Source organism: Elaeis guineensis, chromosome 11, assembly GCF_000442705.2.
Source record: "Elaeis guineensis isolate ETL-2024a chromosome 11, EG11, whole genome shotgun sequence".
In the NCBI taxonomy this organism is placed as follows: domain Eukaryota; kingdom Viridiplantae; phylum Streptophyta; class Magnoliopsida; order Arecales; family Arecaceae; genus Elaeis; species Elaeis guineensis.
This window is the reverse complement of record NC_026003.2, coordinates 115,117,396-115,138,646: the sequence shown is the minus strand read 5'-3', so window position 1 is coordinate 115,138,646 and position 21,251 is coordinate 115,117,396. Positions and strand designations below refer to the sequence as shown.

The following is a 21,251-nucleotide window of genomic DNA, read 5'->3' as shown; positions in this document are numbered from 1 at the left end:
ATCTGACTTATGTTTCATCAGATAGACATATCCATATATGGATAGATCATATGTGAAAGTGATGAAGTAGAAATATCCATCTCTAGCACTTGTGCTCATGGGCCCGCATACATCAGTATGTACTAGGCCTAAGAGCTCAGTAGCTCTCTCACATTTTTTAATAAAAGGTGATCTGATTATTTTATCAAGAAGACAGGACTCACAGGTTGGAAGTGATTCACAATCACTGACTTTGAGGATTCCCTCTTGAGTCAACCTATTTATCCTGTACTTGTTTATATGACCTAGCCTACAGTGCCATAAGTAAATATCTGATACACTATCTAATCTAGGATGCTTGCCAGTAGAATAGACTACGTTAACAGGTTGTGATAACATATACATACCATTATTCAAATGTCCACAAAAAATAGTAACATCATTCATAATGATATTACAAACTTATTTCTTTATTGAAATTTCATAATCATTTTTGATCAGAAGGTCTACAGAAATAACATTTAAAAAAAAATTGGGACAGAAATGACAATCATTAAGAACAACGATATTGGACTCAAATACAAGTTTCAAGATTCCTAATGGTAGAACTGGAGCTAGTCTTCCATCTCCAATATTCAGGAACCTCTCACCTTACTCAAATCTCCTACTGACCTGCAACTTCTGCAATGAATTGCAAATATGGTAAGGGCTATCGATATCCAATATTCAGTCAGTTATATCACAAATAGAGAAATTATAAGGAGTTATCATATAAATACTTTGCCCAGTAACAGCTTGCTTATTTTTTTGCCTGTTCGGATCCAGGGAGGCAATGTACTGAGGATAGTTTCTCTTCCAGTGCCTCCACTTCTTACAAAAGAAGCATTCAGTTTGACTCTTATCGAGCTTGATCTTTTTGGTCTGGCCCTGCACTGATGTCCCAGCTTGAACTTGCACCTTCTTCACTTTCTTCTTCTTGTTCTTCTTCCCTTTCTCAAAGGGTCGAGAACCAGAAGACGAACCTCCCACTAAGTTCACTGACTCCTTGTGGAGTTGGTGATCCTTCTCAAAGTTCTGAAGCAACCCCAGTAACCCATGGTAGTTTACTTCAAGCTTTGTCATTCTATAATGAGTGAGGAATGGGAGATAAGACTTGGACAGCGAGTTCAGTATTGTATCTTTTTCAAGCTGCTAATACAAGAAAAAGTCGAGCTTGCTCAAACGCTCCATCAGCTCGATCATGTACAATACATGATCAGTGACAGAGGCACCATCCTACATTTTGGCATTGAAGATGGCACAACTAGTCTTGTGCCTCTCCATGTCATCGGGTGTGCCAAAAACATCCTCCAACACTTAAAGCATGTCCTTTGACTGAGACATCTCAAATCTGCGACTGAACTCATTGCTCATGGCAGCAAGCATGATGCAGCACATCGTGGTCCGATCACTGAGTCACTTTTGATAAGTATCTCTGACTGTTCCACGTGCATTGGCAGCTGACTCCTCAGGTGCAGGATCCGTTATCACATATAGGATTCGTTCATGCTCTAGGACTATCTTCAACTTTCGATACCAGCTATCGAAATTGAATCCCACCAATTTTTTATTGTCCAACAATGATCGGAGTGATAGAAAAGTGGCCATATCTACACAAAAAAAAATCATAACATAATTAGTAATTGATTCATTAAACCTAAAGATTTGGACTTTAATCAAAAGGTTTCTCCCACTATTTTATTCGAATTGATAGCCTCTACCTCCAGTTTGAAGAATTATCCTAATTTCTTAGTGGGTACTAGAATCCACTTAGACTGCACACAAGTCCAACTTTGATTGGCCAACCCATGTACATCTAAGGGTAGGTTCATAACCAATTATTTCTCTAAATAATTTTTAGTAATTTTAATTTTGCCCCAGTCCCTAATCAGTAAGCTTTGGCCTCCATTGAAAAGGTCTGGTTAGGTCCAACCATTAACATGATCATACTTGGCCCATCTAGCCAATGAATGATTAGGCCCAACTTTGGTTGGCTAACCTAACCACCATTTAGAAAGATGCAGTCAAAAAATCATATTATGAATAACAATTCCATCAGTCGATAAGCACCAGACTTTTGGACCTCCAATGATTATCAACTGATGGACCCATTATCATCCACTTAATGGGAGGCTATGATATAGTTATCACCATAACTATTTCATTTTAAGGACCTAATAATTTTAGAGAATTTAGTTGATTTAGAGGAGGAGGTCAGATGAACCAGCTTATCATGATCCTCCCACTAGCTTCACCAAGTTAGCTTAAGGGAGATCATTAAAAGGGCTGGTCTAGGAGCACCTAAATCAGTCACACTGATTTATCTAGCTGACAAGGGTCGGCTCGAATAGCCAAGTGATCCGATCAAAACATAATTTCATCAAGAGATCAGGTAAGTTCGATCGGTGGGAGGGTCTGCCAAAGCTTGTCTTAGACACCATCAGAAATGGTCAGGTAAGTGGGTTGCCAATTAAAAATCATCGGTCTGGTTTACCTTAGATACCAACTGATTTAATTAGTTTCGTTAGATCAACCTAATAATTCGTGCTAGACCGCTTAGCTAGGAATCAAGTCTATTTGGTTTTCGTTAAAGATATGGACTTGACCAACTACAACTATTGTAATTGATCTAGAGAATCCTTGACCTAATCTAAGACAACAATTGATTAGATTTAGTCAATTCTCTAATTAAGTCCATCTTTAATCTAACCTTAGGTCTAACCCAATTAATGGATCTAATTTTCACTAACCCATTAACCCAATGTGTTATGGTTTGTGTCTTAGGTTCTTCAATTCACAATCTTAGAACCTAATCAAACAACTTCTTAATTCTCAATTAAGTTTTGGGCTGAGGGTTGGGGTTCGGCTTTTCAAAAATAATTTTCATGTTTGTAAAATATTTTTACAATATGATTCTTACTAACCAAGTTGCATGTTTGATTCATAATCAAAATGTAAGTGAAATAAGTATGAAACTACTTTAGATCTAATCTAAACAGGTTCATGTAATTAAAATAATTTCAACTTTAAACTGCGTAAATTTTTCAGACAAAAATATGATGGTTCTTTGTGCGAAAATTATTAACAAAGAGATTTTATTTTAGATTTAAGCATCTTTTAAATCTAATAATTCATAAACTTAATTTAGATCACATCTAACAAATTTATGATTAAAGAAAGATCTACACAAACTAAGACAACCTTTGCACTCTAAGGGGTAAACCTTACAGCAGGACAACCTACAGTTCGTGATTGATCTAAAAATTTTAATTTCAGATTTAACAATCAGATTATAAATTAGATCTAATCTAAGAAATAATCTAAGTATGTATAAATAATCATGTAATAAACAACCTAAGCTTTGATACCAATTGAAGGAATCAGATCTAGGATTTCAGGATTAGATCTTGAAACTTTTTCAAGATCAGGCAGCGAAAGACTAAAATAAATCAAAATTTATCTTATAAAATTAGAGAATCTCTAGATCTAAGATCCTATTACATGATTATTACATGGTATTAAATCAAAAATTAAAATATAAAGAGCAAGAACTACATGTCGATCATATCAACATGTTTCTATACTATATCTAATGTACGTAAAATATAATAGATCAGATCTATTATCTTGCAAGTTAGACATTTTAACTTTGCTGATCTGGATTTGAGAATGATATTGCGAGCTGAACACGTGTCTGACCTCTAAGAGTCGTCCACACGAGCTAACGAATCACGATCAGAAGTCCTGATCCAGAAAATCAGTATATTATGCTAGTACTGTGCTAATCCTTCTTCGATGGTCGATCAGATGCCTCCTTCTTCTTGATTTATACTCTTTCAAAAATGAAAAGTAAGAGAAAGAGTTTTAGATGTGAGACACTCTCAGAAAACTCACAGATAGAGGAAAAGAAGAGGTGAACACAGCAACCCTAGAAGAAGATCCTCTTCTTCTTCTCTTTACTCTAATCCAGATACTTAATTTTATGTCTATTATATCTCCACACCCCAACACTCTTTCTCTCTCATTTTTACATACCTCAAAGGTCTCTCAATGCTCTATAATCCATAAAAATCTCAAGAAGAAATTTATCTTAAATAAAGAGATATGAAGAATCCTTGTTTAGGTCAAATATCTAGTCAAGAAAAATCCAAACAGGGCAAGACAAGGGGTGCCCAACTCATGGGCGCCCCCTCTTTCTTTTTCTGCCATGGATCACTAGCAAAGGGCGCACAATATGTTCCATAAAAGTCACAAAAATCTCAAAAAAAATTTGAATAAAATCAATGCCATAAGGAAAGAGTTTTGGTTTCCTAAAATTCTATCTCATAGAATTTAAAATCCAAACTAATTCCTATTTTGACTTGGTCCACAACCATATTCCATATAAGAGAGAAAGAATGAAAAGCTTTGGACGTACGTGAAGGCCTGGGAGAGAAGGTTTTATTGCATAAAATAAGAGAGAGTGGGCGTTGGGGGCTAAGGTGGTGCAAGGTGGAATCCTAGTCTTACTAGGATTCAATCTATGACTTGTTCAAATTTGGTTTCTCAAACCAAATCAAACTAAAACTAAATCAATCTAAATAGATCTTAACCTAATTAAGAATCTAATTTAATCAAATTAAATTAGATTTAAATTAGATTTAATTTTTTAATTGAATTAAAAATTAGGTTGACCCATGTCCTAATTGGACTAAGACTAGTTTTTTCTTTCACTTGGCTTATCAATAAATCAATTGGACTTGATCTAATCAAGCCCAAATCAAATCTAATTAAATCATATTTAATTAGACTTAATCTCAGCTCATTGACTTAATCAAATTAAGCCAACTTGCAATCGAATTGCTAATCGATCCTCCTGCAACACTTGCACTAGATTAAATGTCAATCGTATTGATCGTTTAACTTTAGAACGATTCTTAATCGTTGATCAACCATCCGATCAGATCGTGAACTCTAATGTGTGTGATCTCATAGATTCGAACCTAAGCTAATAGCACAGGAATAAATTTTTGTACCAATCGAAGTGACCATCTAGCAATGGTACCTGACGGTCGGATAGGTTGAATGTGTAGAACAACATTCTTAGAACCCATGCGGATATAATTTTTATATAATTTATCTTCTTGACCAAAATACTTATAGGACACCTCAGAGTTCAACTGTCAACTCTGATCAGGTTATCTATATTGTATTTCAAAATATCAAATCCATCTGATGGATTATCTTGACCAAAGTTTTGCTAAATTGAAATACAGTGACTTATTCTTCTCCAACTCTTGGAGTGGTCAATCTCATCTTGATCACACTCTGATTTCGCAAGTACTTGACTATGCCCAGAAGCCTTCCGTCACTGAATTAGAAATTCAGTTAGTCCAGTAGCAAGTCACTGAGGCAATCTCAGATCTAAGGGACACTTATACCTATATCCCATCAGAGACATTCTCGATAGTAGAATACTCTAGAGTTGGTAACGTTCAATGATTATGTACCCTTACATCTCACTTGTATGCCATACCAGTGTCTTCACACTCCTTGGTTAAGAGGCAACCAACTCATATGGTCTATAGCGATCTATACTCGATAGAAGCTGTCGTTCTTATTAACAGCCTATCATTTGGTCGTGAACAGTTTTAAGGGCTAATCGATAAATTCTCTCTTTATCGAACCTAAATAGTCCTAAGGACTTCATCACAACAATGGAGTTCATTAGAAGATGAAAATTTATGATAAAAATATCAAAAATATATTTTATTTATTAACAAATCAATTACAATACAAGGTTTCTCAACCGTCAACAGGTTGACGATTGATTTTTGGGATATATTTTTCAACATATCAAACCATTGGTACTTAAATAGAATGACATTATTACCTCTAATATAGGTCAACTTAATTACTATATTTTCGAGAATTCCATAGTAGTCATTCTCCGCCTCTGCCCACTAGCTATCCTTTATACAAATACCACTGTTCATTGTACTCTTATAATATTCATATTACTGTGTATAAAATTTAAAATCATTTACGTTGCAGTCATTATAACATGTCACGTACTTTGTTTGTCTGTAACCTAATGATCTTAGCTTCTTAGATATGGATTCACCTCCTTGCATAATAAATATATTATTATATCAAATATTTTATCATTTAAAATGGCTTACATAATAAATACATCCTATCATCAAATTATAGGTATAGAAGGTCCTATCCTATTCAGAAATTATATTAATTTTATAGATCAATTACAATAATCAAACGATACGCAATAGGGGCCAAAAAAAATTTTGATAGTATTTTTTCTTAGTTCTTCCCATACGGCTAAAGACGTATGAGGAAAACTAAACGAAAATATTGTCTAAAATTTTTTTCAAACCCTCAAGATACCGTTTAGTTATCATAATTATCTATAAAATTAATTATAATTTTCAAACTATCCAAATTGGACAGTTAATTGATCAATGTACATAATTTTTTGATCCGTACAAAAATATATAAATATACGGATGTCGTAGAATATATATGTTAATCAAAAAATGAGTCTATTGTTATATGTAATGTAATATTTTTAAAATTTTTAAAATACTGAATTTTTAAGTAAAGAACATCATTGCAAATGGAGACGATCAGGATGTGCATCCTTCGCATATGGACTTGGAGTGTGCCAGATGATTAGATCGTGCGAGCACACCAGCATGGCATCTTGGCAAATCCCATCCTCGAGGTTCCAAAATATTGAGCGGGATTGCAAATAGGATTGGAAATGGGCTGAGGTGGGCCAGGCCATACCCCTCCTTGAGTCCGGTTCGAAAATTTTTTTTGGACTTCGAGCCAGGTATAGGACCTAGAGTCCAATAATCGAGCTACTCCGACAGCCATTGAAGTAGATGAGCAGGCTAGAATCGATCCGACGGTGGTCCAATCTCGAGCACCTGCTGTCAAAATTAGTAGGGCTACTCTCATCGGAGAGCTTTCCAAGATAGTTCTACCTTTCAAGAATAATATTAATTTAAATAATATTATTAATAATATTATTTAAATTAAAAATATTATTAAGTTAAATATTATTAATATTTAGATTAATAATATTAAAATTTAAATATTTTTAATTTAAAATTAATCAGATAAATATAATTTTAAATATTAAAAATCTAAAAAGATGGGAACGGATTGTACCGATGGCGACGGAGCCATCGCCGTCGCCATTACTAAAAATCATCTGGCAGCTCCGACAGCGGTGCGGGTCCGGGGGTGGGTCGGTGTGGGTCTGGTGGCAGGTCAGTGACATGACGCTCCGATGGCTGGGTGTCCGAAGGGGGAGGGGTGAAGGGAGAAGGGGGAGGCGCTCACGAGTTCGGTCCAGCAAGGGAGGGGTGGAGGGAGAAGGGGAGGGGCACGCGCATGCGCAGTCCAGCGAAGGGGGAGACGGCTGGGGCCTCGATCCGATAAGAGGAGGGCGATCCGAAAAAAAGAGGGTTCGAAAATATGCGATCCGATGAAGGGATACCGGATCGAAGGTAGGGACGGTGGTGCGAGGGCTGGGTGGAGGTCGGGGGGCTCCAACGGTGCGCAGAGGAGAAGGGTGACAGGAGGCGGGGGGGAAGAGGGGAGGCGGAGGGTGATATGACAAGAGGAGGGCTCGAATACACGCGATCCGATGAAGGGATGCTAGATCGGAGGTGGGGATGACGGCACGGGGGCTAGGGGGAGGAGGTCGAGGGCTCTAGTGGTGCGGTGGGGGAAAAGAGGGATTGAAGGCGAGGGGGAAGAGGGGAGACAGTCCGGGACCCGAAGGGTATTTTTAGGACACACTATTAGCGACAATTAACTTTCATCGCTAAAGCTGTCGCTAATATATATTTTTAAAATTTAAATTTATAACTATCGCTAATAAGTATTTAAGTCGTTGCTAATAATTCACCGACCTTTTAGCGATGAGAAAATTTTTCGTCGTAATGTTCGGTCGGTAAAGTTTAATATTAGCGATGGCACGTTCACCGTCACTAAAAGCCGTTGCTAGTACTTTATTTTTTTGTAGTGATTTCATGTAGTGTAGCTAATTTGTAGATTCTATATGGTATTCCTCCATGATTTTTTTTTCAATATAAATGAATTTATCATATGTATTTATGTTACAATCTTGTTTATATTTTATACAAAGCTAATTACCATTATTGGCACCACTTGTTGTCAATTGAGCTAGCTGATTCCTTCCTCTTTGAGCAAGAGATCTTAAGTTCAAGCATGAGTGTTGGTGAATAACAACTATATTTTAAAAATAAAAAAGGTCATCGTTGTCATCATTATCATGGCCATTATCATGTTAATATTAATATTATTGCCATCATCATTATTATTATTTTAGAAATACAATGAAAATAATTTAGTTGGGGGAACTTAGCATTCTGTCCTGTTTTCTAAAAAAAGAAGCACAATGAAGATACCACGAGGTTTAAGTGGATACCTATCTTATCAAAAAGTAAGAAAAGAAATGATAATCAACTGAGAAAATGCTACTTAATTATTGTAATTTACTAATCCTCTACATAATTCTTTCAACTCATAATCATGATAGCAAATATTTATTAAGCTATTCAACATTAAAATAGTCTCCAAATTTTACTACAAGAAAATAGCATTTTAATGACAACTTTTATAGCCAAAAATTAGTATTTCTCCATTTAAAGTAGTTTGCATGTACATAGCAGCAAGGATAATAGCTTTTGATAAAATATGCAGATACCTAATATGACCACTAGATATTCATTTGTATTCATTTGCCATGATAATATTTTTAGTCAAAAATAAATATTGTCTTTAAAGTTTTAGCGACACTGGTTAAGGATGCTGTTATCTTTTTTTTTGGCCACCAATCCATTGTGATGTAATTCTTTAGTGATGATTTTATGACTTCTAGTGATCATTTTTTACCACCAAAAGTTTATATCGTCTTTGTAGCTTTCAGCTAATTAACTTTACTAGTTTAAGAAGTTGTGTTATCAACTCTGAAGCTCTCTCTCTCTCTCTCTCTCATGTTAATGTTAATTTATCCGACGTTACCTCCGGCCGGTTTTTTTTTTTTTTAAATACATTATTTGGTTGAGTGAGGATCCAGGGTAATAATTGGCATGTTATGGGGTCGGTACCTAGAACACGACTGCACGAACAAAGGGACAAAATGCCACGTAAAATATTTATCACGAAAGCTATGCTTGCTGAAAAAAGGTTATCAAAAAAAGTTGCTGTCCCATCAAAATCATCCCTTTTTTTCTCTTTTTTCTCTTTCCTGTATGTTTAGATTCCCATGCAAAATACCGAGGCGATGGGGACGACCAAGGGAAGCTCCACAAGCCGCTCACGGACTGCACCGTACCACCCGGAGGACCGACCCGTGAGAAACAGTGTCTTCTAATTTTAGCCGCGTGCTCTGCTATCCCTGGCGGCTTTGGCTTCCGATGAGCCAAGCAGTGACAAGACCGAGAAGCTATGGAGTCCCCCGGGACCACTTCGTCACGGGTTATCATAAACAACCGCTGTGCAGTCCACACGGTCACCAACCGGCCTTTCGTCCACCACCATCCTACATATGCTTGTGGCCCATCAGACTGCCACTACTTTTAATTATTGAACGATTAGAAAGTAGCCAGTATTGGCGACCAATAGGCAGCTCAAGGGATCATCCATCTGAAACTTTTGTCTGGCATCCCTTCCATCTTTGAATTCTCTTTGCTTCGAGTTTTCCATGAGATTGTAAAGAAAAACTATTAACCTCACAGAAGACTTTTGAGTAAATGATTGCTCCAACTTTTATGGATAGACATGGTTAGCTACTTAGCTTTGCTAGGAAACACGTTCATTCAAACTAGGGATTGCACCAGCTTTTGTTTTTTTTTGTTTTTCTTTTTTTTGGGGGTAAGAAACGGAGCCCGAAGCTGGAATCAAACATAGGATTGCGCCAGCTTTTCTAAATCAGCCGGCAGGAACAAAGCAAGAATTGCAAAGCGAGCTGCTGTAATATGTATTCTCGTTGGTCAGCAAAACCAACCCGCTTCTTTTGGAGTCAAATATCTGTTAAGCAATTAATTGAGGCTAGAAGTTCAACTGAAAAGCATTACTTGTCCCAATACATATGTTACTTGGCTGCTAGCACAGTTCCCTCCATGTATATTATCACAGTGAAAAAACAATATTATATAGATGCAATGAAATGGAATTAATGACGCATGACAGCTGGCATTATAAGAATATGAATGTTCCTAATGCACTCAAGTTGGGAAGTTTCTACCCTACCAGTGAAGACAATACAAAGATTCTCTCCCTAAAATATATGAAGCTACTTTACCAATTCAGAGGCTAAAGTTTAGAACCTAATTGATCTTCCTTGATTTGGGGAGGATGCAAATGTAACACCTTTGATCTTAGCTTGCTCTATTCCCATAATTCTAAACTCTAATTATGTTTAGGTAGAAACAACATATATCAAAGAGCAATGACAATCATATATATATTTTTAAAAGAAATATCAATGTAAAAACCGTTATAGTGTAATAATACCAAGTTAAAGTTTGCTTGAATGATATGCTTGTTTTACGATCATTCCTACATGCATCTTGATATTTTATGGATAAAAGATTGTGAAACAAGAAAAAGGAAAGGAAGCATGGAGCAACTATGAGATATACATAAGCATAAAATGCATAAATATATGCAAACTACATGTGAAATGACCATTGACATGCATCGAGGAATGAGAATAAAATTTTTAAAGAAGGATTAAATATAAAATGATAATCAATCCGAACGGACTCTAAAATTTTTCCGACATTATAACCTGTATAAATATTTATGATGTCACCGCATAAATACTGATTTCAAAATAATTATTAAAGTTTTTTTTTATGCCAATAAATATGGCAAAATGAAGTTGAGGCACATCAAGCATACAAAATCAAGTCTACTTGATTGCATAAGTATGACATATAATGCACGTAAACCCTATGCCAGAAAAAGGGTGTTTCATGATGTCCAATTATTTTAGATGCAGAGGACACACGGGCTAATTATAAATACCATGATCACATTTAGAAAATCCAGCTAGGGCCTAACCTCAATAGCATGATCATCAAGTTCTTTGGCTTGGCTTTGGTAATTAATTAGGATGGGAAAAATGTTCACAAATCAAACTTTTCCATCGTTAGGTAAGGGTCACGTCTTAAACCCATCTTCTTTTGATGGTGTTTTAGAAAAGATGATAATAATGATGTGGATGGTGATTTTAGGTGCGTCAATTAGTTCCAATGTCTCCTTCCAATGGGGGACACGTGAGCCCTAAATCACGTGAACAGTTGTAGATATCTCCAAAACCAAGTAAAAATAGCGTCAGGGATCCCCATATGTGACACTGAAAAGCCGACATCGCGTCAAGTAGCTTAGACAAATGAGTAGGTACCAAATCGCATCTACATCACATGATATTTCTTGCGCTAACGTTGGGAGCTCCGGTGCATGGACGAAACCCTTCTAGATGGAATTAACTTGGGTTGAGTTCCGATTACCATGAATTTTGGATGCTGGCAATGCCTTTCTCCAAAGAATCCGATGATCGATCATGCGTTGCTATGGAACAAACTGGCGAGCTTAACTCCTCTGTAATGCTATTTGGGTTCTGCATCTTCCTGTAGCCACTTAATTTGTAATGCCTCTTTCTGGAACAGCTTGTTCTGCTGTACATTTTTACACTTTTGAATGAATGAAGCTGGGGGCTGGTCTTCTCAGCCTCCATTATGATCAAAAAAGAAAAGAAAAGAGTTCCGATTCTCAGAGGGGGAAGAATAAAGGCACGGGCCAACAGAGTTGGGGTTCTGCTATCGGCTGCAGTTAATTTGTTGGGAGATTTGGAGGAAGAGGAAATTAAGCACGGGTATTTATCAACAAGAAGGGTCACACATAACATTCTTCAATCTTACCGATGTTGGGGCCATCTCTGTTTCTCTATGTTGGAAGCTGACCACATGGGATTAATTATCGAAGAGACTGGAAACCTTGGCAACGGCTACTACTACTATTCGTGCTTTTATGCTGGAACCTAGGGGCTGGGCGACGGCTTCTCTTCTCCAACCTCTTCAACTCGGATGGGAGAGCAACTTGGTTGGGCTGGAGGTTAGAGACAACAGCAACACCCATAGTCTGTTAATCTGTGTTGGATTGTGCCACTTTCTATGTTTCATTCGATGATTTGGTCTCACTGTGTTTTGTACAGTATAGGGGATTTGGGGCTGTGTTTTTTGTCTGTCTGATTTCTTTTCTATTCCTCTGTGACAAGCTTAGCTTTATTATCTTGTAAATAATTCTTTGAATAAAGCGGGGTGAAGCAGTCTACTTCCTCCTTTTCGCATCAAAAAGAGTTCCGATTCTCAGTGGGCAAGGGATGTCACCCAGATTTGAAAGTTTCTTTTGCTCCATGTCAAAATTGAAGTTCTTGACTCTCTCTCTCTCTCTCTCTATATATATATATATATGTAGCGGGGTGAAGCAGTCTCCTTCCTCCTTTTCCCATCAAAAAGAGTTCCGATTCTCAGTGGGCGAGGGATGTGATCCAGATTTGAAAATTTCTTTTGCTCCATGTGAAAATTGTTCTGTGTGTGTGTGCGCGCGCGCGCGCGTGTGCGTGCATGTATGTATCCATTTTCTTTCAACGTAAGACAAAACGAGCGTTAAAATGAAATTATTGGACTACAAATGAACGGTAGGCTAGGTTGTCTTTTTTTTTTTTTTTCTGATATAAACGGAAGGCTAGGTTGTCGCTGATAATTTTCACGTATGTGAAGAGAAGCGAGTTCAAGTGATCTCTAGGATGGAGCAAAGAGTAGCCTTGGGATGTACACGCGTATCATGAAACACGTATGTTCCAAAACTCTACCTTACCTTTTCAAAACCATTTTTAACCGGGGGTAACCCATACGAACAAATTGCGACAGAATAAAAACCACAGGGACGGTGACAAAAACAATAATGCAAGGTTTTCTCCAAAAAAAAAAAAAAGGAGCAACTCAAAAGAAAATATTAATTAGAATCAAATCTTATCACCAGGAAAAAAAGCGTGAAAATTAAATACTAAATGGAACTGTTACCACCAGGAGTGCAAGTACGCGAACAATCTGCAACCTTCTCCAAGGAGGAAAGCTTAATGACAAGTGCCAAACCAAAGCAGGCCTTCACAAATTGTCCAAATGCGTAAAACATGACACAAAAAATACAACCAAATAAATACATCCAACTTTAGCCCCATAGCACATAAACATAACATGAAATTTTCCCCACAGGCGGCACCGACATAGATAACACTTTTTGGCTCCAAATTGAGAACCATCGATCCATTGACCACACATAACGGGAACTTTTTGCTGTTGAACCAGGCTTATTTATCGTCTCTGCTCCTAACTCAACAACAGTGACAACTACGGCTACAACCCTGACATCAACAAAACCAAACGGGGGAAAAAAAAAAATCCAAGGACCCAAACAGTCTATACCTGAAACAACGCGAGCAAAGAGACCACAGACAAAGAGATCAAAGGATGTAGGTGGTGAGCAAGTACTTTAAGGGCACTGGAAGCCAGTGGGAGCGTTCTTTCCGCAGTAGTTGATGAGCAAGCTGAGGTCGATAGGAACGTTGAGGCTAATGCCGAGGATGTTGGCCTTGAGTGCAGTGCAGAGGCAGACGGCGACCTCCAGGTCGGCGAGGCCTTGGAGGAGAGTGCAGCATGGCTTCTTCGGTGGATTGCCGAGGTTCAGGTTGATGAGGCCGTTGAGCACGTTGGCGCACACGCCTAGCTTCAGGGCGTTCATGGGGCACTTGCCGGAAGGGCTCGGGGGCGGGGGCTGGGGGTTGGGCAAACACCACAGCCACAGCCACAGCCATCGCAAACCAGAGCAAAGAAGAGCAGGTTGAGAGCAAGGAAGAGAGCAGCTGATGCTGAGGTCTTGGATGCCATCGCTAGGAATAAATCACAAGCACCTAAGTGGGATGGTTTAAGCACCGGGGAAGTGGGAGCGGTACCAGCTACGGGTGCTTGTGATGGAATGATTCGGTATAGGTATGGGGATTTATAGAAAGTTGGTAGATATTTTTACTTTTCTAATGGAGAAAGGAGGGCCAGTAGATTTTGTGGCAATTTGTTTATTGATGAAAAGAGAAAAAAGAAAGAAAGGAAAAAAAGAAGCTAAGCCATGTGGACTGGGTGGTGGCTGTGCATGTTTTAGCTGGCACGAGGAGGGAAGGACAAGGGAATGGCTTGGAGGGTTATGAGGGTGGGGCAGGGGAATTTGGACAAATGCCTATGGACTGCCCTGGCAAAACATCAGCATTGCCTCATAGGTTGTCCGGCGTTGCTGCAGCCTGCAACGTGGTGTGCAATTAACGACTAGAATTAGTTCAACTTGGATACCGCCTATACATGTTAAGCATTACAATTTGGCTTGTTACCTCCTAGATAGAGCACGCTCATTTTCTTTCTTATTTTTCTTTCCTTTGTGGAGATGGCCTCCGTTTGTGTGAAGCCTCAGAGCGGGTCAGTGAACTGATTCATCCTAGCAATCCCATCTGACCCAGGTACACATATGAGGGTACGGTGTTCTTCTTGCTCCACTAGGCTGAGAGCTCGGAACCTTTATCACTGTGGAACGAAATTTTCTGCCATGCTCAAAAAAAAAAAAAAAAAAATCGTACGGTATTATATACACATTAAGATATTTATCAAATAATAATAATAATTATTATTATATAATATTTATCTAAATTATTCAAATATTTTTAAAATTTATCTATTTATTTTTTTTAATATTTTAATGTACACGTACAGTCACTCATCTTTTGATGGATGTCTCCGAAGCATGCACAACATCCTGCAGTACTTTTTGAGTACCGCAGAGGGTCCATTTCTACTATCATATATATATATATATATATATAGGAAGGATATGCCTTGAAGATTGGAGAGATTTTGGATCTGACGGATTGGGATCCATCCCAGAATGGCTCTCTTCGTTTGGAAGTTGGCTTGGGGTCGCCTACCCACAAGAGGAGTTCTAAGAGAGTAGGGAATGCTCATTCCTTTGACCTGCCCTATTTATGACGAAGGTGATGAGATTGTTGGCCAGGCGCTTCTCCAATGCATGCATGTGATGAAAAAAGAGAAATTTTTTTTTTTATTTTTCTATCTTTCCAGAGTGCATACCAGGGCCTATAAATACAGATATATGACCCAAATATAGACAAAGAATAAAAGAATATGTCAAGAAATAACAAGAATATACTAAGGAATAATATCCCTGGATCCTTAATTGGATATTTTTCTAATAGGTTCAATCCTTCCAATACTCCCCCTCAAGATGAGGCGAAGATATCTCGAAGTCTCATCTTGTCAATCAATACAGAAAAAGATAATGAGTTAAGCCCTTTGATTAGAATATCTGCCATCTGATTAGAAGACCGAATGTAGGTAATACAGATCTAGTCCTGATTAATCTTCTCCTTGATAAAATGACGGTCAATCTCGATGTGTTTGGTATGATCATGTTGTACCGGATTACTTACAATCTCAATTGCTACCTTGCTGTCACAATACAACTGAAGAAAAAATTTGTTCCAAAGTTGTAATTCTTGAAGTAGCTTCTGAAGCTAAAGAAGTTCATATATGCCTAGAGCCGTTGCTCTATATTCAGCTTCTGCCAATGATCTAGCCATCACTGACTGTTTTTTGCTTTTTCAGGTAACTAAATTATCTCCTACATATGTACAATACCCAAAGGTAGATCGTCTATCATCCAGTAACCCAGCCCAATTTGCATCAGTAAATCTCTCTATCCGAAAAGTGTTGTGTCGTGAGAACAACAAACCACGATCAAGACATCCTTTCAAGTAGCGTAATACTCTGAAAGCTCCCTCCATGTGCTATTCTCGTGGATCATGAATGTACTGACTGATGACACTGACAGCATAGGCTATGTCGGATCTCGTATGGAAAAGATATATCAACCTTCCAACCAACCGCTGGTACCTTTCTCGATCAACAGGAGCTCCACCATCTGTCACTGTTCAATGATTCTGATTTATCAGGATAGCAGCAAGCTTTACCCCAACATCCCAGTCTCAGAAAGCAAATCTAGTGTATACTTTCATTATGACAGAAAAATTTCTCTGGATGATCATCCAACTTCTATACCCAGAAAATATCTTAGTGGACCCAGGTCTTTTACCTCAAATGCTTTCTTCAGTTTTTCTTTGAGTTGCTTAATCTCATGATGATCATCTCCTGTTATTATAATATTATCAACATAAACTAAGAATATAGTTTTTTTTTCTTGAAATGCCAATAGAATAGAGTATCATCTGCAGTACTCTGTCTATATCCCATTCCTTTTACAGTCTGACTGAATCGATCAAACCAAGTCTGAGAAGACTGTTTAAGGCCATAGAGTGAGCGCTTTAGCTTGCAGGCTTTTCCAATAGTTGCTCTGATCTCAAATCCTGATGGTATCTGTACGTATGCTTCCTCCTTAAGATCTCCATGAAGAAATACATTCTTCACATCTAACTGATGTAATTCCCAGCTAAAGTTAGTAACACATGATATCAGTGTTCGAACAGAGTTCATCTTGGCCACTGGAGCAAAGGTTTCATCATAGTCTACTCCATATGTTTGAGTGTAGTCCTTTGCTACTAGCCGAGCTTTGTATCTTTCCACCTTGCCTTCTGGAGTCTGCTTTACAGTATACACCCACTTACACCCCACAGGATGCTTACCAACTGGCAGAGTGACTAGATCCCATGTTTGATTTTTGGATAAAGCAGTTATTTCTTCTAACATCGCTTCCTTCCATTTAGGTTCTACCGTAGCCTTTTGCCAGGTACTAAGAATACAGATGGAGTCTAATGCAGCTATAAAGCTTTGATAAGATGGAGACACATTCTTATATGAAACATAGTTAGCTATATCGTAATGGTAACGAGCAAGAGGAACAATACTTATATAATGATCAGCTTCAGACCAGAGATGCTTCAACTCGGTGGCATATTCAGTGACAGATAGATCACCCTGATGAAGCTCACGTAATTGAGAACGGATCTCAAATGCTTGAGTAGAATTCTGCTTTTGTGAGAACATTTGGGCCACCATCTCCCAGACTTCCTGTGCAGTTTCCAGCAACTGTATACTTCTGGCCACACTTTGTGTCAGTATTGAGAAGAAATGCTAGAACAACAGAGTTCTCCATTCTCCATTGAGCCATATCCTGCTCACTATTAGCAGGTTTCTTCTTTGTGCTGGTGAGATATCCTTCCAAACCTCGTCCTTGAATAAACAGACGAGTACTTCTCTCCCATTGCAGATATGTCGCTGGGCCATAAGTTTCATAGCTATTTGAAGAGCATTTAGTGATCCACTATCTCTTGACGAACCACTAGATTGAGTGGTAACTGTAATAAGCTAATCCAGTAGACTTTCGAGATCTTGCATAGTAATTAGATTGGCCATTTTCAAAAAACAGAGTATGATAATCTCACCGACACACTATCAATCAATCACTGGATACTCCACTGATATACTATCAATCAATCACCGGATACTTCTTAATTACAGACTTTCAAGCATCAAGCCATCAAATTTCTCCATCCATAAAATTTCTCCATCCTTTTTTTTGGGCGCTATTTTTTTTTCTTTTTTTTTGGGGGGGCACTCCTCTTTTTTCTTTTTTTTTTGAGAAAAAAATAAATTAAAGAAAGAAAAAAGCGTTAAAGGAAGGAACTTAAGTTTCCTTCCTTATCAACCATTCTCCGTGAGAAGTGGCATGCGTTCAAGGATAGCAGAGGGCGACAGCCGGTGGTGTTTGATCGACGTCAGGGTTGTGGAAGAGGGCTGAGGAGGGTGGATGCGAGGAGGGCAGAAGAACCTAGATCGGCGACGATGGGAGGGGATGTGAAGTCGGCAGGCGAAGGCAGCCGATGAGCGTCGTGGCCATGGGAGATGGCTGAGGATGGAGGCAGCAGTGACGAGGTGCTTGTGAGGGGTCTGGGAGGAGCTGGAGGGAGGAGATATGGGAGGAGATTATTAGGGTCTGCAGCGTCGACGATGAGGGAGTGGATCTCGAGGGCAGAGGAGACAGCGTCCGTGTCATGGATGGCGGCTGCGACGAAACGGTCGAAGGCGGAGAGGGGGGAGAGCCATCGGACGGCGTCGACGGATTTGATTTGGATACAGAGATGGTGACAGACCTTTTGAGGAGCTGATGGTTGCTGCAGTTGATAGTGGCGGATCAGAGGAGATTGGGAAGAGAAGGATGGTAAGAAAAGGGAAAGAATAAGAGAAAAAAATTATGATTGAAAAAATGGATCAGGCTCTGATACCATGATGAAAAAGGAGGAAAAGATTTTTTTATTTTTTTATCTTTCAATAATACATGCAAGGACCTATAAATATAGATATGTAAATCCAAATATAGATAGAAAATAAAAAGATATATTAAAAAATAATAAGTATATATTAAAAAATAATATTTTTAAATTTTTAATTAAATATATTTTTAATTAGATCCAATCCTCTCAACAGCATGCTAGATGGATCTAGGGATCGGCGGATTACACTTGGACTACTGTCCAGGCAGCAGATGATGGATGACCCTTTTCGAGGCAGACTGGGGAGTGTGGACAGGAAGGCGATCGGACTTTGAGGCACTCGAGCAGCGTATGTTGCCTGCAGGATTGGGCTAGCCAAGAATACTTTGGTATTTGAGAAAAGTAGGCCATTAGGCACTCATTGATTAGAGAGACTACAGTGGCTTGGGACGCTGAGGCTCCTTTCATACTCCTGTAGCGATCCAATTGATTTATATATATCATCTGGGAGTTTTTACCTCCAAATTTCCTCAAAATCAACTACAATAATAGCATTTTAGAGGACGCACGACTGGCATAACAGATCAGATTTTGTCATCAATGACTAAATTCTAGATTTGCAGTAGCAGGAGATAGCCAGATTTTGGATACTTCAATTATTGAGGGAGACTATACCATGGTTATCAGTTGGATCTAAGAGCAATGGAGACCCCTTCGATTCATCTCCTCCTCAAGAGCTATGTGAGGTGCTTCAAGGGGATGCATCTCCTTGACAACCAAGCATGTGCATCAGGAGGCAAACAGGAAAGTAGATTGAGTCGCTCCTACGTGATGGACACTCATGAGCGACTTTATGGGCCGACCAGTTATTGGCACCGACAGATCTCCATGACATTTTATTTTCTGAATTTGTTAAACGTATACACCACCGATGGATGTGAGTCTAATCAGAAGACTCAGTTGCATAACCCCACCTCTCCCCTAAAAGTACGTAAAGAGGTTGAAGTTTGAAACTACCATGTGTAGACAGTTCCTACACAGGTGTCCCAAGAAACAGGATGTGAAGCCACTGTTGCTTAGGACGATCAAAAGATAAAAATGTATCTCAAATTTGCTGCTCTTCTCATGTTGATATTTGGTAGAAACTAAAAGCATTAGATAGCTGGATCTGAGTTGTATTTTGATAAGACTCGGAATTGTCATGATAAGCTCAAATCAAGGTTGGCTTTTTCTAGTCTACTGTCTGCCGACATTATTGCCACCAGCGTGGTTTGCCTGATTAGACTAAATTTCGAGAGTTAACATTTTATTTGTAATCGTTCCATACTCGTTCTTTCTTTCATGAGTAACCGAGTTAATATGTAGTTAATTCAGCTATCTATGCCACGTATAATGTGAAAAATAGGAGGACTTTTACGAGTGAGTCCCTATATCTCACTTCTAAGAAACATGGTTAAAAACAAATGATTTGAACTAAAGCTCCATGATTAGATTTATTAAATTTATTTTAAATAATCCTTTTTAGGGTATGGTGGAGGAGGGGGATGGGGCCACAGAGCAAACAGGTCTGAGCCTTTGTGCGGAACAGAGGCCCTACGAAAAAAGGAACAAAACACCAGGGACTCCTAATTTGTGCTTGCAATTATAACCGACAGAATCACAAGTCGCCTACCAAATTCATTTTCCTGTTGACTAAACCACGCGCATCTCATGTGCCGATCACTCTACATTAAAAAAAAAAAAAACAAAGGCTTTTACAAAGCATTGCTCATGGCTTGTTTTAAATGTAAGTATTTGGTCAACCTGTTGTCATTCTTAACTCGCCCATTTTTTATTCTACCATTCACCGGACATGGAATCGGTCCATGAAGATATGGAGTGGACAAGTTATAATGCGACATCTCCAAGCAACTCACTGTATGTGGGATCCGATCCATGTATTTTGTAGCAATATTATTTGGGACAAAGATGAGCAGCACGTACAGAAAAGAGCATGCTTTGCCCGGAACCTAGGTTGCATGCATGGTAGGCGGATGCCACGGATGTAATGGCCCAACATACCGCAGCTAATATGGGACTAAAAGTACAAAAAAAATATTATTTGAATGAGTTGAAAGGTGTTATTGTATTTTTTTGACTCTAGATAAGTACTTAAGATTTTTCTGACACAACCGAATTAGATACGTGACAATACGGCATCTTTGTTCATTTAAAAGCCCAAATCCAATCACAAATATGACGATTGATTAGTAATCAATTTCAAAAGAGCCTATGCTATAGTATCCACCTAAAATAATTAGTCAAAATATAGTATTTGGATTCTTTAAATTTATATAAATATCTAAAATCTTTCCAGCATACAACCAATATATGGCTAATATATACTAGAAGACTTACAGCCCAAGGGACTAATTAAGCTATTAGATGGAAGATCATTCCAGGCTTATAAACTTAGGTGACACTCTTATATTAGCCAATATGGAATTATAACAACCTCCCAACCCAACCTAATGACAATTTTGTCACTTGATCCTTATATCCCCGACTAAGGGTCCACATGACTGTTAAAGCTATAATGTACATTGGGTCTGGCTCAATACTATTTATCACACATTTATACCCCAAAAACTCAAGCTATCAGATGGAAAACCGACCCAAGCTTATAAACTTAGGTAGTCCTCTGTCACCTAATGCGTGAGTATGACAACAGGCGCTCATGACAAGACTCGAATAAGCTAATTAACAACTAATTGGCATATGTATTTGTTAGAGTTTAAATTTTTACCTATTTAGTAGATATTTATATAGTATCAAAAAATCTAAATAATTTATTTTGACTAATTTT

The 21,251-nt window shown here is 38.3% G+C and overlaps 1 protein-coding gene across 1 annotated transcript; it reads right to left on the bottom strand.

The window, feature by feature from the left end:
• Positions 1 to 13,173: 13,173 nt before the first annotated feature.
• Positions 13,174 to 14,107, bottom strand: LOC105054017 (putative lipid-binding protein AIR1B). The gene is given in 2 exon segments (XM_010935386.4): positions 13,174 to 13,913; positions 13,916 to 14,107. Coding segments are annotated over 2 exon segments (393 nt in total). The 5' UTR covers positions 14,010 to 14,107; the 3' UTR covers positions 13,174 to 13,614.
• Positions 14,108 to 21,251: the final 7,144 nt, after the last annotated feature.